This window comes from Rhipicephalus microplus, unplaced genomic scaffold (assembly GCF_043290135.1).
Source record: "Rhipicephalus microplus isolate Deutch F79 unplaced genomic scaffold, USDA_Rmic scaffold_20, whole genome shotgun sequence".
Taxonomy (NCBI): domain Eukaryota; kingdom Metazoa; phylum Arthropoda; class Arachnida; order Ixodida; family Ixodidae; genus Rhipicephalus; species Rhipicephalus microplus.
The window spans coordinates 649921-668711 of NW_027464593.1; the positions used below are offsets into that span (position 1 = coordinate 649921).

The 18791-nt window shown below is 46.0% G+C and overlaps 1 protein-coding gene across 1 annotated transcript in view; it reads left to right on the plus strand.

The window, feature by feature from the left end:
- The window catches only part of LOC142785283 (uncharacterized), a 169164-nt gene that overhangs the window by 28620 nt on the left and 121753 nt on the right, over window positions 1–18791 (plus strand). The window contains exons 2-3 of the mRNA XM_075883741.1: window positions 275–326; window positions 9345–9436. Coding sequence (XP_075739856.1) covers window positions 275–326; window positions 9345–9436 — 144 coding nt within the window. The remainder of the gene's footprint in view (window positions 1–274; window positions 327–9344; window positions 9437–18791) is intronic.

Consider the following 18791-nt stretch of genomic DNA (forward strand, 5'->3'; position numbering starts at 1 on the left):
GCAGCAAACAAGAATTTTTTAGTTTAGCAGTCATAACAATAACTATGACGATAATTTATCCTCACAGCCCCATCGCTTTAATATTGACCTTCAGTTTTTTACTGAAAACTATCGTTTCAAGCGTCTTTTCTCACAGCTTGCCCCGAAATCTTTGTTCTGATATCACTGTGTGTTCATTACTTCAAGAGTTTCACGTGTACACGAGCGTGTATCGGAAAGCTGGTATTTAAATATTTTAAATGCACTAAGTATTGCATATTAAAACTTATTTCAGGTGTTCGCAAACAGGAAACAGTTCAACTTTGTATGGATGAAAGACACAGTTAGTAAGTATCGCATGTTATTTTTTAAAACAGTAGCAATCTGAAAGATGCACGATGCCTTATGCATAAGTAATACTTTGTTTATTTTAATATCCATCGAAAATTTCATTTCAAGGATATATTTATAAAATAAGAAAGTCCCACAAAGCTGAAAAGTTCACAAAATGATCCTTAACAAGAAATCTGAGCGTCATTGAACAATTGCACACTTATATATTTATTTTTAGAGCAGTGAGGTAATGAAAACTGTTCCACAAATAAAATGTTGGGCTAACTCACAAGCATTTTTAACGAAGGTAATCAATATGTACGTATGGTTATTCACATAAATGGCTTTTTGCATTAAGTAATTGTGATAATGCTTTTCCGAAGATACTTCCGCACCTAAATGACGCCTGGTACCACATAAGAAAAAATCCTTGAGTGCTCTCCAAGTATATGACTAATGATTAGGCCGTAATGCTTAACATACGCAGAGGTTTATATATATTGCAGCGTGACAACTGTATTAAAAAGAAAAAAAGAAAGACACGTGTATACAGCTATGTCATGTAGAATACATTTATGTAGGACAAAAGCTGAAAAAAATACGTATAGTAAAACAAGGCGAAATCATGCGCTTAAAGGCTCCAATCGGTTGACAGCAGCCTCGGCCCCAGAATTAAGGGCAGGTAGACTATACAGTAACGAATAAAACACATATACAACAAAATACGAATAAAGCGGAGCAGTAATCAGACACTATTTACTACAGTGGTGATTGGTACATTGCTACAGCAATGTTGAACACGTACCATTTTACTGAAAACGTATAGCTTGCACTTAAAATATTATTGCCAGAGCGCTTCTTATTTTCAATTTGTTTCATTCGGTTTTTGCCCAGAAAGCGTCCAAGTTATGCTTAGCGCACACTTCACCTTGCTGTTCGAGAAGGTTCGCGATTATTGTCAATCTTTCTGTTATTATTGCGCGCATGACGCGAACGCTCGAGATTATCCGCGCCCAAGAAACAAGTCTCAGTAACAAGCAGCTTCGACCCTAAAAGGTTATTGCTCGGATTAGTCGATTATATGCCGAGACACCACAGAGCTACAAGTTCATGTCATCACATGAATGGTACATCCATGTAGAAGGAGGCAACATGTGCCATTGCTAGTAGTTTTAATGCAGCGGCGTTGAGTTCACATCTCGAAGCTACGAAGGAAGTGCACGTAGACCTTGGTATGTGAAGTGCACCAGTGTCGGGTATAGTGTCCTGGCAAAGCCCACATCAGCTGTGCAAACAGGGTGGTCATGAAATGGTTAAACCTTCTTAGAGACGAATATTGTCGTCACCATCACTGCCTTCCGCTGCAGTGAAATGTGTTTGGCAAACATCGAGTGACGCAATATATTACTTCTCTTGGCATCATTTCTACTCGTGTAGTCTATGGTCTGCCTCCAGCAGCAACTCCATCACATGTACGACCGAATATTTATCTGTAAAAACAAGGAAGATCACCACGCTTCTTACTACGATGGCGAGTAGTTCCGAATGTTTCTCAAGGACGAAATGATTAGTAGGAGTAGGATAGCGCAGCATCGTTATGGTCGTAACCGGCAGTGCAAGCGAAGACGAAAGAAAGTGGAGGCCGAACGCAGCGGGCCATACAGAAAGTGACAGCGACAGTGGCAACTACGCAGGCCTCGCGGCTGCCACCTACAGCACCATGATAATGCTTGCTGTCGTGTGTCGGCAGCAGTGGAACATGCTCACGCTTAGCCTTCCGCGGTCTCCCAGCTACCGATGCAGTCCTACGACGCTCCTTCTGCGTTCGTTGATGTCGCAAAACTCACAGCGTACATTTATAATACTGCTTCTTAAGCTCTTCACTCGTTCATCGCCGTAGCCGGTCCATCATTGACGATGACGATGAAAAACGAGCGCGTTTTATAGAATAGTCGCCCCTCTAACGCAAAGCAAATGCCATTTCAATATTTAAACGATCGGCTTCTAGATTACTTGGCACGCGTGAACATCAACATGAGCGTGAACATGAACAAAATAGCGACTGATGCATCTGTTTCAAATGAAAAGGCTGGGGCAGAGGTCGTCTCACGTTCCCTTAACGGGTCCTTTTCAGTTAGACTTCCAGATTACACACCAATAATCATAGCAGAATCATTTCCTATTGTACTGGCACTACGCAAACTTCTTTTGGGTGAATCCGAAGCAATCGTAATTACACATTCTTTTTCTGTATGTGCTTCTCTGTCTTCGGGAGCCAACTTAACACTTATGCACATGTTTCGACAACTCATACCGACAAACTTGCAAAAACTGCAGCTGTTATGGATACCAGGCCATCGTGGCATATATCTGAATGAGATGGCGGATGCACTAGCCATAGTATCTTTTGCGGTCCCCTTATCCCAATTTTGCCTGATACGGCTTACGTGACAGCAATAAGGTTTAGAAACCTCTGTTTGAATGAATTGAACTGCTACTCATTAGATAAATTTGGAGATTTTGCACAACTAAGATGCTGCTGGAATAGACAGTGGTGCGCAACACGGCAATCGGAAGTTACTTATACAATATGACGTTGTCGAATTCCGCAACTAAGTTAATAACTGCATAAAGTTGGTCTCAAGGCGTCAACTTTATGTCAGGTTTTCGAAGAAATGGAAGCGATGGATCATTTTTTTTATTCTGTCGCCGATATTCTTATCAGCAAAAAAAGATACCTGGTAGCTACACCCACCATTACCCCTGTCTCAATACGCATCTGATAGCCTGCATCGATCCCTGCTCAGCTATACTCCTTTTTAAATTGTGGCTTTTTTTCTATATAATTTTTTTTCAGTGCAAAATGCTTTGTGTTTCTGAAACCATAAGCCTTTTACCTAACCCTTTGGGCCCTGGCATCCTCAACCGAGGACAGGACCAAAAAAGGTGTTTTTGACGCTATTAAAAAAATTGGAAACTGAATTTAAGTTGTATAAGCCGCAAAGCACCCCCAATAGCATTGACATCAGCTCTCGTGCTGTCGCGTACATCAGAGCAGCAGCGACGAACAAAAAAAGATTGAAGACGACGAAGTAGACGCTCAGCCAATTAAGTGCGCTTTATATTTTCTTTACTCGAAGCCACTTTTGATGTCGCAATAAAAATTTTACTGGATGTTTTTAACTCTATATAGAAGATATAATCACTGCAGACATTCTCAGAAAATGTGTATTTTAGAGATCGCGGGCATAAGAGCATCTGTCCTCATTTAAGTACATGAGGGCTCGGTGGTTGCCAAGTTTTGCTGGTGATAGTGTGGCGTCTCGTGGCCATGAAGCTGTTTTTGTCTGCATTTCAAGTGCTGGAATGACACCTCAGTTCTTATACTCTGCGACGAGAGCCCGTAGGCTTCTATTAGTGCCACTCGAATACGCGCATCAAATATGTTCGCTCAGTTGGACAATGACAACCTATCAGACGTCGGGAATAGCGAAGATGAGGAAAACGATGACTTCATTTTTGAATAATTATTATTTAGTACCAAAAAATTAAAAAAATTCATATAGTGAGGGGAAATAAACGAAGCTGAGTGGAACTCACAACACCTGAAATCTCAAAACTTCTCGAATTGACTTTCCTCTTTTTGTTGTTTACTCTCTTTTTATGTGGTTTTCCTTACATTAGTCATATTATGTGGTTTTTCTTACATTAGTTATATTATAATACAAATTCATTTTACATAGAATTTTATTGCTCACAGAAAAATAAACTATGCTTTCTTGGCCGATTCCCCTGAGTGGGTGTGAGCCATGAGTCCAGGAAAACAAACAAACAAACAAGTGGCTGGGAGCGATGACTGCATCCTAGAAACGCGGCAAGCGTCAGATGACTAGGATAAGGAACAGGCGTGTAAAGAAACATCATGGTGCAGGAAGGCTTTTGAGAAGCTGCCGACTGATTTCAGTGGTGTTTTCGATGAAAATAAATCGTTACACCAAGAATCACTTCTGCGCCCACTGAACCCATTGGGCCCTGATGTCCTCATTTGAGGACATGGTTCCAAACTTTACATTAAGCTAACCACGCATACTTTTTTCAATGAATAACACTTACTTATCGTGTGAAGAAGCGGAATATTACGTTGAAAAAATTCTAGGTGTGATAAAAAAATTCCAGGGCCGGATCCTGCCGCTCAGTTCTTGGCGGATCCTCCTTTGTGGGTGTGTGCCAGACTAACAAGGATCATCATCATCAGCACATGTTTTTTCTGCCGTTTTTTGCCCTGACGAAGATAATGAAGCCCCTAATATGCCACTATGTCGTGTATTTTTCTCCTGAGGGGCGATGTACTCGCTACACATCTGCTTGTCATTCTGTGTAGTATCTGCTGTGGCGGATGATAATGCAGAATAACCACGTTTCATGGGTGAAGCGAGTGCCATTGGCGGGGACGAGGTGTGCGTCAGGCGCCACTGGCGATGATGCTTATGACGATGAAGAGCTTTCCCGACCACTCTTTCTCTTTCTATAATCATGATACAGACAGGCAAGGTACCCACAATATGTCATGAGGATGACGATGCTGCTCATGACGATGAAGAGCAAGCACATTCCTGACCACACACACTCTTTCTGTGAGTACGGCACGGCACATGCCAAATACCCTCTATTACAGTGTACTAGACAATACTGGGTAGTGGGTCCACGGAGCGATCGCGAGCGACTCTTGTCATGTTGACGGCACGAGATGGCGCCACCAGACCATGGGCTGTACAAAACTGGTGCCGCTTGCTGGAACGCAGCATAGAATTGTCGCTGAGTATTTTGGTGCATATGCACCGGTAATAGTTGCCACTGCTCACCACAATTTCCTGCGTTATTTGACATACGTAGATGTGGTAGTGGGTTGCAAAATCACCCCGCTTGGAACAACGCGTCATGAGACAAACTGTGTCCGCTTCAGATTCTTCAAACGCGATGATTTAATGCCAAAACCTAAAATTCAGCTCAACTGTGATACGTGTTGTAAACCGTACGCTATGTTCTATTATCACTGCCGTACGGAGCACACTTTACCGATATTCTTGGGTGGTCAAAAGGGAACGGCCCAGTTTTTTTAGAAGTTGCCCAATTTAGTCTTGCTGCATCCGCATATACAAAATATTGAAGGAGAACCACGAAACTCCTACTTCAGTTTTATATCAATTCATATCGAACATCATAATCACAAACACCAGTCGAAGAGCGTGCTCTCTGCCTGTGCAAACTACAAAGAATTGTTACTAGTGCAAAAAAAGGCTCCTGCATTCATGTGAAGAGATTCCAACACTTTCGAGCAGTGGTGTTCCTGCTTCATTCAAGAATCTGAATTTCATTCAGATACCAGTCACATTTGTGTGAGTTGCGGTAGGCGGGCGAATGTGCTTCATCTACCTTTCAGTGACATATCATGTGCCCGCGCATTCACACTTAGGGGTTTTCAAAACTGATTGCTTAATTGATATGTGATGGGTTTAACGTTCAAAAACCGCCATATGATTATAAGAGCGCATTTGTGAAGTGCTCCGGAAAGTACTTAAAAAGTAATTGGGTTGGTTCACCTTGGCTGTTTTTTCTCGAACTTTCTATAACGCCATCACCGAGTAACTCCTCCAGACCTTCAAATGTGAACACCACAGTACTGGGGTGAGCAAAAGCAGAGAAAGGAGAGACTTGACGTTTTACCGTACATGCACTGTGTTTCACACAACCTCAGTAATGCAAACAGGTATGGCATGCCTAATTGTTTTTCGTACCACGGAAGCTATCTTAGCTTTCTTTGCGTACACTAAATAATCGTAACGAAAAAAGTGGCTGCGGCAAGAAGCACGCAAACTGATACGCAAAGTTACCACCAGTGTTTTCGAAGAACTTCCGCTATCCTGTTAAAGATGCGTGTTTGGACCAAACAAGAAGGTTCGTGAATAAGTCGTGGGCGGCAACACGAGTTATCACTAAAAGGTAAAGACGGAGCACAATGGCCGGCCCACTGCAATTCACATAATTTTAAACTTATGTGATTATGCAATTATGTGAATTATGCGAATAAAAAAACTTATTTCTGGGAAAAAGCACGTGTGGACACCACTGCTCGAAAAGTATTGCAAGCATTTGGCATAAAAAAACTTGAGGTTCATTATGCATTAGTTACACTCCTCTGCTCGCCCGGTCACGGTGGTCTAGTGGCTAAGGTACTCGGCTGCTGACCCGCTGGTCGCGGGATGAAATTACGGCTGCGGTGGCTGCATTTTCGTTGAAGGAAAAAATGCTGTAGGCCTGTGTGCTCCGATATAGATGCACGTTAAAGAACCGCAGGTGATCAGAGTTTCTATTAGTCATCCACTACGGCGTCTCTTATAATGATATGGTGGTTTTAATACCCTAGCCTCACCAATAAACCAAGAAATCAACTTCTTTGTTATTTTTGGAGGCAGAAAGCACGTTTTTAGATTGCAGCTAGGTTTTTCCTTAAAAAGATATTATCCGACTGAAGTGTGCTTTCTCTTTTGCGCACTTCTATAACTATGTATTGCGTTGCACTAAGCATTATGTTTTCGATGTGTGCCTTGCTTTGCGGGCTTGCCTTTGCATATATAAAAAGAAAGACTGAATAAACGTCTGCAGGCCAGCACGGCGAGCACTTGAAAACGATGAATGGCATTGGGTCTCGTTTTTTCGCCGATTGATACTTTTTAGCGCATATATACTCAGATGTCGAAATTTCGGAATAAACAGTTGAAAATTTTCGCCCACTCCAACTCTTCTCGTAATTTATTTGCACAAACTTGCCACATATGTGGCTTCAAATTGCCTAACTCTACTGCAGCCACCCCTTACTGAGCAAACCGGGCTTGCTTACAGCCCACGCCACCGCAGCGCCACACCACACCTGCGGTGCCTGTCAACACTCGCCGCTTCAAGCAACTGCATGGAGCACGTCCTTTCCAGAACGCGCCACCCTGTGTATTTGAATACACTTCTCCCTATTTGTCATGACGATGCCGATGATGCTGATCATGATGTTGATCAAAAAGTACCCTTTGCTTGTGTTGTAGAAGCAAATACGATGCCTTTTGTATGACTGGAAACAACCGAGAAACGCCTGGTAAACGGCCCCAGACGTAGTTATGCCAACTTCAGCTTCCATGTGACACCACAAAGCAGAAGTAATGAATGCGAAAGAAAATACACTACTGACTACAACATACAATTTATGACCAGCAAACATTTTATATACCAGTACAACACTTGGAAATCATTGAAATGCGTGAGTTGTCACTGTAACGATTGATTTTGGTAACACGAAATAATCGCAATGCTTCGTCCATTCATAATGATACGCTTTAAAGATATAGCGTGATTTGTTGAGGAGTTCGCGCCTTATGCTCGGTGCTTGTCCGTCGTCATAGCGGCTAGTTTTCATCGCTCCCACTAGAAGGGCAGCCACGCGATGATTGAAAGAGTGCCCAATATATGGCGTGCAGCCACTTAGGCGGTGCTCTTTTGGACGCTACTCATCATTAAAACCCGTAAAGCCAAGGCAATGGTGTGGAAGGCTCAGAATACATCAGCAGCACGGGCTCCCCATCAATACCCTGTAGTAACAGCTCGTGAGACAGAATGGCAATTGGCTCATTCACAAGCAGCAAATACGACAAGAGCCCACGAGAGCAGTGCATTTCTCCAGCCCATTTCACGCAAGTGTCCTATCGGCATCAGGGACCGTTGGGTAGTAATCGCATTCTCAAACTTCTCTCTACACCCTATGATTTGAGAGCTCTTGGCCTTGTAAAAACATGCTTGAAATTAGCTGTGTTCAGAACTGCGAAGGACGCACAAGCACGTTTTCAACGCACTGATGTGTGGTAGGTAGAGTCACCATGATCACTCGACTGTCCTGCCACGTCTTTACAACGTGATGGTTGAGGAGATCAACAAAGAATTCACGGTTTACTGGATATGACATTGTTTTTGTCCACCCAATAACTGTGAGGAGCACCCACTGAAGAGGAAGAAGACAATAATTGTGCACTTTTGTAGAATTTTATGAACTTTAGAATAATGCAGGAAATACGATAATACAATTCCAGATTACATAGGAAATTGTGGTGCTCAATTCACTTACCGCACCTAATAAAAACAAAATAAACTACCTGCACCTGTAAAGCAATTTCCTTCATTGTTATCATAGATTTTTATGGAATTTCTTTCGATGGGTAACTCTATTTCTACGTATAAAATATTCTCAAGCGATTCCCTTAGAGCAATGAGCGACGAAACTAGGTGAAGCGCTTCGTCTGGTGACACTGCTAATTAAGCAGCTCAAGCAGATGCTCAGCATCACTGATGCGAGAATTTAGAGGTGTGTGCCATCATGGCCAAAACATTTGACTGAACTAATCGCAGAAAGAAAATACTTAAACAGCTTCGCTCTGCATTTGCATCAGGAAGTGCTTCTTCAGCAAACAGTTATAGGATGAATACAAACTTCTTTCCTTTTTGACTCCTGCTCATCGGTTAAATAGTGGCCTTCCTGTACAGCGTCGTTTCTTGCGTGAAAAAGCAGGTGGGTATTTCGCAAAGTAAAACTGGGAAGTAGCCTCACAACTACATTAAGGGCACTACTTTTGTCAACAAAGTTCGCCATGATCGCCAAGGTCTCATCAGAGGCATTACTGTCAGTCATGACTGGCACTTGGGGTGGTAGCGGAATGGCCATAGCTAAATAAATCCTAACGGTACTCGGGGCCACTGATAGTAGTAAAAATGGGGGCACGCTGTTCCCACCCTGACTGTGGTTTTGGACTCCACTGTTGAGGAGAGAGGCCTAGACAGGGCCATTTTAAGGCTCAATGTTATCTTACTCTTCTTTGTTTTGTACGTCGTCATTCCATCAGCGTGCCTCGAAAGCGCGTCAAGCTGCAGGCTTTGGATGCTCTACAATATAAAACACTGTTTTTACGCTAGGTTTTTTCATTTTCCCACTATTCCAGACACCCAATGGACAGTATCAGTCGTTTCTCTTAGTCCGGCATTGTCCTTGCACTTTACCAACGAAACGGGTGATACCTCTCAAGGCTACTGGGTAAGTTGCCTTTTATTTCGGAAATGGTAGATATTTGTACTGTGTCATTAAACAGGTCTTTGAAATAACCCATACAAGTGTTATTATCCTTACAAAAACAGCCAACAAAAAAAACATCTCTTAAACCCTCGATGGTCAAATTATTAGATGTAGTTCAGTGCCTCTAGGTATAACACGCGCCCGTTTTTTAATCAATTATTTACCTTGGCATATGCAACCACATTGTGGTATTACATGAAAGTTGCGTATGTTTAACGTCACTACGGGTCTTTCGTATGTTCTCAACAGCAGCGCGCCGGCTAGTTTACAATTCATCTTTCAGTCGGTTGCCGCTTATTGCGCCCGGATAACTTTTCTCTTTCTTTTTCACATTTTTTTGATAATTTACTCATTTGTAGAAGTCACATTTATTCATCCCCAGAACAAAATACACGTGTTTCAGAGCAGGCGCTTACTGTGACCAGGCCTGCTATTTTGGTTCTGTGTCCTGTTTCGTGTACTGGCACAAGCCGTTTCCGTCTCGTGCACAATAAGATGAGTGATTATATTAAATAGCGTACATTTAATTGCTTTCTGGACGCGGTCACAACACAGTTGCCTTAGCTGCACTCACCTGCTCACTTTGGTCGTTATAAGGAACTGCACGTGGTTTCTGTGTCGCGAGCGAGTGTGTAAGCGCCGCTGAAGTCTTTACAGAGCAAACCGTTTATATCGCCGCTTGACTGCCGAATCAGAATCTGATTGAGCGAATGTTAGCCACTGAAGTAGTTACGAGTAAAAACTCAAATGTTGATGAGCGAGTGGCGTTGTGAAAGCATGTGTGAAGAAACAATGCTAAGGCACTTTTCTCCCTCAGTGTGCGATCGTTCTAGATTGTTTGGAATTACCCAGGCGTTTATTGCAACAAATATTTTTTGCAGTGGTATAAGTTTCTTGATTATTTTGTATCCGGTTATTCATGAATAATTTGTGTGCGTGTCACAACAGAGGCAAATATTTGTCTTTATAGTGACCCTCTCCCGCAGAAATTTGATTTTCCCAAAACTTTGACACTAGCTACGCAATTGGACGCCGGTGCATCGCATTTGGTTAAAAAATAACATAGTTGAACCCTCCGTTCTATATATCTGTATACCACGAGAGTAAAACTTGGCCTTAGAAAAGTAGTATATTGTTCGCCGTACGTTAATGTAATAACTGAAATAATTGCTGGGCGATATAGTCGCAGTACCACCAAAAAATTATGATAGACGCCGTTATGAAAGGCCCCTGAAATTTCAGCAACCTAAGGTACTTTAACAGACACCTAAAGCTAAGCACACGGGCCTAAGGCAATTTGGCCTCGATCGAAAATTCAGACGTCGCGACAGGGTTTGATGCTGTAACCTGTGGGTCGGGAGCCAAGTGCTTTAGCCACTAGGCTACCTTGGTGGGTTGTGCGTAAGTATAATAAAGTTTTACAATGTGTATTGTTGTTGGCCGCTATAGTACCGTTTAACGTCGATTCATTCACGATGCCGCTTAAAGAGACAGCTCTATCCCAAGACTAACTTCCATAACTAATGAATAAATACTCTTGTAGTCATAGATGCTCGCGGTATCCGTAGTAGTTAACGGTGAGAGCTATATCAGAAAGCGCTACTTACGAGATGTTGGAGGTATTGACCACTGCCCGACTTAGGGCGATGCAAGGTGCCTCATGTTGTCCGACTGGCCGACTGAATTCCATATTCAATGGCATTATATGTAGCAGAAGACACGGCACTTCAATCAATAGCCAGGGGATCAGCCGGCAATAATTCGAGCACTGCACGAGTGAAGAATGATAGTGCGCTCACCACTTCAATCTTTGGGTTGACGGTGTAGGCCACTGGACTTGCAGGTAGATTTGGGGTGCTCAACAAATTTTTGGGGTGAAGCTTCCTAAGTCGTGGGCCTGCACATACACCGATGTTGTACGGACCCACCAGGTACCCGCTGCAGAGCGGGTATGTACTACAGCACACGTGAGATGAGAGTAGCTAACGTGGTTGCTTGGGCGAGTTGGTACGACATGATTCACTTAAAAAAGAAAAACTGCACCAATAACAAGGGACAAGAGAAAGAAGGAGACAGACAGCATTGTTGTAAGTCAGTGCCGCTGTCTGTCTCCTTCTTTCTCTTGTCCCTCGTTATTGACGCTGTTTTTTCTTTTTTAAGTGTGATGAGAGATTCCGGTACATAAATTTTTCCTAAATAAACGCGCGGACGGACGATTGGACGAACGTACAGTTAGATTAGCTGACAGACGGACGGATGAAAGGACGCATGGAGCGTGTATGTGCCACGGGAGATGCGAGATGCGAGATGGTGGTACTTGGAGTGTTCACTAGATGGACGCATGTATGAACGGACTGAAGCATGCATGAACGCACGGATGGTCACGTGGAAACGGAAGCAAGAATAAACGGGCGGGTGCAAGCACGCACAAGCTCATCTACGCTTCGCCTCACTCATCATTGGCTCCGTAGATATGCTTTGATTTTTTGTTTTTTTTTCGTTTGTTGTGGGAGTCAAGGTGGTGAGCTAGATGGTTGCCGAGGTCGTCGGGTTGCCACTGGTGGCTGTATTACGAAACTAGCTACCCATGTCACCACCACATTCCCCGCTTCTCGATGGTATTGACAATGGTCTTGACGTGTTCTGCGCTTGGTGGCCAGACACGTCACGAAGCAATAAGAAGAGCTGGGGCACTGTGAGCGCTCAAGGATGGCGGGCGCACGCCACACCGGCTTCGTCGACATTCTTCATTTTTTGCGGATCACCTCCTCTACCTACCTAAATTCGGTTATTCTAGTCACCAACAAACCCTTTGCTTGATTTAAACACCGTTCCTGTCTAGGTGAGCCCAGCTTTGTTACTTAGAGAGAGGTTTCCCTCCGGCGTCTACGCCGCTTCGCTCGGGGAGACCTTTGTGGCGACTCTCTGCCCAGCGATGGCGGCTGCCAACGTGGTTACGGGCTACGACCCTGTATCGACACAAGTAGTGTCCATGGACATTTCTTCCCCTGGACAAGATAAACCATCAGAAAACGAATATGTCGAAGACATGGTCCGAATTTGGAAACGCAAGCAAGCGCAATCCAAGTCTCGGTACCAGCAACAGTGAGAAGTCGCATAAAGGAATGCCAGCGCTCCAACCCACCGGTGGGGAGTCTACCTCTGCTCTCTCATCGCTGCTGAAGAAGCAACCCCAGTGGCGTCCCCGCCAGACGCCTTGTCTCTCTCGTGATAATTACACCATGGTAATAAAACCACGCGTTCTCATCAAGCTGCGCCCATGTGTCTCGCCTGATCGCGCTGGTGACGCAATCTGAAGCTACCTGGGTGACCGGACCACCACACTAATTCAAGTGTGCCCGATCAGAGAAAAAAACATCTTCGTCTGCAGTATTACCATGCTGGCTATGACACAGAAACTCCTCGGTGACTTCCACCTGCAAGTAAGGGATCGGCAGCTGCATGTCCAAGGCAACACCAAGGCGTCAGAGAATATGCGCAGGGGTGTCATCACCATCAACCCTGTTGAAACCACCAAAAAAATAAAATCAGAACTGTATCGGCCTCGGAGAGCCATCTTCGTGTCATAAAACTCGGAGATTTCGCAGCGATGGAGGTAACTTTTGAGGGCACGAAGTTGCCCCGCTTCCTCTTCTACCACTACGTGGCCACTTTTATCCGCCCTTAAAAGAAAACTGTTCCTGCCTGCACTAGGGGCGGCATATCGGCCATCGGCCGCAAGGGTGCCCTCACCCCACTCTGACACAGTGTAGAAGTGTGGCACTCTTGCCTCCGAAGGCCTCACTGAACATGATTGCCGCCCCAAGTGCCTTCTTTGCCACAACGACCACAAAACTGGGAGTAGTGGCTCTGCTGCAAAATACCGAAAACCCAAATCGCCCTCAACATTGCACCGAGGAGCCACCTCACCATCGTCACGACCGAACGAAGGCACCCACCCGAAGCAGACTGCCTACAGATTCGGCCAACACTCAAGCATTCGCACCGCTCTTCGAACCAACAGCGGCCCATAAGGTGAGCATTCGGACAGGGGCTGCTGCTTCCAAGCCTCTTTGTCCTCCCGCAGTCAATCCTCCTTTACCTGAACTTGTGACCATTCACCAGTAGGCTCTGCAGCTTCAAAATCACAATGAATTTGTAACAAAACTACACGCACTCTTAACTAAGCAACTTGCGCCCTAACAACAAGACTATGCAAAGCCCCTATGTTTTGCCGCCCCTCTCTAGGTGGCTACGCTGGCAACCCCCAAGACATGCCCTCTCCATACGCACACTCCGAATAACCATCCGTCTCTGGTAGCCGACGCACCCACTCCGAAAGTTCCAGTAGCTACTGCAGGACCTCGGGATCTCTTGCCGACTAACGCAATTGATCCCAGTAAAAAACGTATTACTCACATGGAGGATCGCCTTATGCGCGTCAAAGCGTCGATTAGTCACCTCATTGATAACTTCTGTGCCCAACGCATTGTAGTAGATGTAACTCAGGCTATTCGAGCCTAGGAAATCACTCAGTTTTAACCTAAGTTATCGCGTTCGCGCTCCTCTTTGGTTTGCAGTATGGGTTCAGCTCCCTGCGGCGTCGCAAGGTGGCTACCATGACCTCGCCGTCAAATATTCCGGCCTTCGTACCCATCCCTGCCTCTCAAGGCTCTGAGCAAGACATAGAGGGTAAAATATAAAAATATAAATTCATAATGATTACCAACCGTACATCTCTTTCAAGGTCGTCATCAAATTTCGAGATCATACAATGGAACTCTAGAGGTTTCGGGAACAGGCAAAAGCGCTCACACCTTTCTTTTTTCCTTCACTCAATTGGCCCTCAGCTGGCCGTGTTGGCACATCAAAAACCGGGCACGACGCACACTCATTCTGTATATTGCTCTTATGTGAGAGGCACCACTGCATGCATTCTTCTGCATAATGCCTGCACGGCGATACACGTCAACCCCGATCTGGATCTCCCAAAGGATTATTGTATGATTTCAGTGCTGCCTCAATAGGTATCACAACCATTATTTCACATAATAAGCATGTATTGTCAAATTCGTCTGGCGAGGGCCTTCTTTACGAATCTGTTTCATAGGGCACTGCGCACGGCACACCGTCTACCTCTGATGATTGTCGGTAACTTCAACGCCTCAAGTTTTCACTGGGGTTACTACTATGAGAAGGCCCGGTGAAATGGAACTCAAAGAGCTCATCTGCTCGCTTAGCCTAACGCTGTCTACCAATCCAGCACAGCCCACCCGTTCCAGCAACTTGGTCACACGCGCCACATGCCCCGACCTCTACCTTACTCGTAACATTCGCGATGCTACTTGGGAACCCGCAGGTCAAGGGTTCTGATCCCGGCTGCAGCAGCTGCATTTCTGATGGAGGCGGAAAAATTATAAGCCCATGTGCCCAGATTTGGGTGCACGTTAAAGAACCCCAGGTGGTCGAAATTTCGCGAGTCCTTCACTATGGTGTCTCTCTTGGTGTCTTCACTATGGTGTCTCTCTACCTGGAGGCCAGGGGGAACTTTGATGACACAATGTTTGGCTTTCGCCCACATCTGTCGGCACAGGACATCCTGATCTAGCTTTAACACGACCTTTTAGAACCGACCACTATGCGCTGTAACGATGAAGCCGTGCTCACACTCGATCTTAGAGGAGCGATTGATAACGTTACACACAATAGTATTCTTTCTAGCCTCTCTGAAAGACCCCAAAATGTGGCCACAAGATATTCATTACATTCGAGTCTTTCTCATTATTCGGGCCGCTTTTATCCGCCTTGTTTCTATCGAACATGGTTCATAACTATTAGGCACACGGGATACACCGCAAGGTGTTGTCCTGCCACCCCTATTCTTTACCTGGCCATGCAGAACCTCACTTTTGTTCTGCACAAGGTCGAGAGATTACACCTTGCACTATATGCCGACGATATTACAATTGGGACCAACACCGTTTCCTCAGCACAAATCGAAGAGCGCCCACAAAAGGCTGTCCTTCAGGTGAACGCCTACGCTGCTTCGTGTGGCCTAGAGTGCTCTCCTGCTAAATCGGCTATTCTCTGGGTACCCTACTTACCTCCACCAAAGTTTTCGCTTCCGTCCTGTCCCGTTCTTCAGTCGAGAAAATTCGAGTTCTTGGGCTCCCACTCACTTCATCTTTTGATCACAATGACACAATAGCAAGCTTCAGACACACCAGCGAACAAGTGAGCCGTATGGTACGGCGAGTAACTAGCAAGCGCAGCGGCCTCCATGGGTACCAGTCGATGCTCTTGGACCAAGCATTTGTGACCAGACGCGTCTTGTACGCCTCATCTTACCTTCGCCTGCGTCATCAACACGAGCACCAGCTGGACGTCTTCCTTCGTTCAGTATACAAACATGCACTCGACCTTCTCATTGCCACCTTCAACAGCCGATTCATGGCACTGGGGGTACATCAATCCTTTGCAGAGCTGCGGAAAGCTCATCATGTTAGCCAAATTAAATGTCGCATGCGTCCTCAGGGCAAGGTCTAGTACACAGGCTCGGCCCCAATGCGATCTCCGATCAAGACACTTCGAAGCCCATACCAGAACTTTGGCGGCAAAAACTATGGGTTGAACCACTACCCCGCCACATGAACCCCGAACAATATCCCGGCCACAGACTAGCTAGTTCCGCAGCCCTTCAGGCGCGACACTACGCCCGCCCTGCTGTTTTCTACGCAGATGTCTCAGGCCCCTTCCTCTCAGGTCATCAACGGCTGCTGTCTTCACAGTGGCAAAACGCGTTGATGCGTCACAGTTTTCGCTCCCTTAGAGCGAAAACTGTGACGCAAGCTGAGGACATTGCCATTGCATTGGCTGCCTCACGCCCCAAATCACGCTCATCTTGATGGACTCGCTCTCAGCTTGTTTTGAATACATTCAAGGTTGCATTGGCCCGCTGGCAGCTCACCTACTTCGGGCAGCCTTTTGGCGTTTTAACCCTCACCCCATTCATGTAGTATAGACCCCGGGCTAATCAGGCATGCCCGACAACAAGGGGCGAACGACGCTGCTCGCGCTTCTCTCATCTGAGGTTTAGGCACTGCGTCGTGCTGCCGACCGAGCCGCAGAAATCAGGTGCCTTTCTCCTCTTCTAACCACCATCTGGGCCGTCGCCTCTCTATGTCCCGAGTCGGAATCTGTTAATACGAAACTCACGCGCTTTCGTGAAACTCTTGCCTATTACCAGGCTTCACGCAACCTGTACCCGGACTCCGGAAATGTTCTAGAGTAAGCGCACGAGCGAATACTACACCGTCTTTAGACAAACACCTATCTCAATCCGGCGGTCGACAGGGACTTTTGCCGGAAATAGGTGACACTGGCTTGACCTGACAGGTCAGCCCGACACCTACCACGTCGTCGCTTCGTGCCCTACTAACCCCTTTCATTTTTCACCTCATGTCACCATCCAAAATAGAGAGGCTTGGGAGGAGTACCTGCTAGGCTGCTCAACTTTGTATGCCCAACGCTCCTTGGGGCGGTGCACTCGAGCAGCGGCCAACTCTATTGGCATCACGGAATAGGGTCTTGCCACTCAATGATGCAATATGCCGCAACGCTCTGGTACATTTCCTGTTACAAACTGTTTCTGCCACAACTACCACCAAAAGAGGTGAGTATGAAGACGTTATTGCTTCCGACCTGCCAGGATGTGCAGCGCAACTTGTTGGCTCAGTGTTTGGTGCTGAGTTCCGGCAGCGCTCCTCTCACAAGCCGGTGGCAGTGGCTCGGTCGAAACGATCGCAGCAGGTGCAGATGAGAGTCGATCGGCCTCTGGATCTTGAGCCGGAGCACTTGCGGCAGGAAGTTAGTTCCCGGAAAAGTTAGCGTGTGGCATACCAGTGGACTCAGCGGACGTAGAAGGCAACTGGAATGATTGACACTAAGCTTGCGGCAATGTAGTCAGCGTCAAGGCCTGCCTCAACACTAAAGAATGTGCCCACGTAGGTGTGTTGCATGGGAAGCTTGTAACTAACGTGGATGTCGCAGAGCCAACTTGACTGAATAGTGAGGGATCTGAGAAGGTCAGGTGTCCACTGTAATGATGTTACACCGCAAGTTGACGTGCCCGCGCCGAGTCGCCGGCAATTCGGAAAGGAATGGCACAGTGAGGAAGTTCGCCTTCTTCAAAACGGGGCGGAAGACAATGGTGCGCCGCGTTTTTTCACTGCTGCAAGATAGGCGAGGAGGCTGCGGTTTCTGCATCGAAGGCAGGTCGATGACCGGCTCAGAAGGAGAAGAGAAGAGAGGACAAACCAAACACGGTGGTCCAGTTTCCTCACACGTCGCTCCTGAAGGGGCGGGATACCATGAAATTGGAATGATATTGTTATGAGACAATGTCACACAAAACCGGTTAGTTGGCGCGGAGGAAGACGACATGATTCTGGTATAGGCCCCCTATGTGGGTATGCGCCAGGATAAGAAGGATAATCATCTTCAGCTCTTGTTGTCCATCTTGGCTTGCGCGTTGGCGTGGTGTAATATATCTTGAAACGCCTAGTATCGCGAGCACCTTCACCCAACTATTTGTTGGAAGGTGATGGGTTACAACGCACGACGGAATTACGCAGCGGTGGGCAAGTCGCTGCTTCCGACATGTCCACCGGCAGGAACGCTTCGTCAACTGCCACGCCCAATGCATCAACAACGGCTCCGACATGCTACGACGCAACATCACACGTCCTTCCTCGAGTCCCTCGTCATCCCCAGTTGTTCTCGTTCAAAAGAAAGATAGGACAGTGCATTTCTCTGTCGATTACCGTGCGCTAAACAAAATAACGCGCAAGAATGTTTATCCGCTCCCTCGGATCGACGATGCACTGCATTCATTAGAGGGCGCAGAGTATTTTTCTAGCCTCGACCTTAGGTCAGGCTACTGGCAGAAACCAATGTCGGAGTCTTATAAAGAGAAGACCGCCTTTTCAACGCCAGATGGGTTGTACGAGTTCAATGTGATGCATTTTGGACTGTGTAATGCGCCCGCCACCTTGGAACGCATGATAGACGGCGTATTGCGTGTTTTGAAATGGAAAACAAGTCTGTGCTATCTCGATGACATAGTGGTGTTTTCATCCACGTTCTCGTAGCATCTTCAACGTCTTGACGAAGTCCTCACATGCCTTGCAAAAGCCAGTCTACAGCTTAACACCAAGAAATGTACCTTTGCTAGCAGGACAATCAAGGTTCTTGGCCGCCTTGTCAGCAAAGAAGGAATTCGGCCCGACCCCGAGAAGCTTGCCGCTGTCCTCGATTT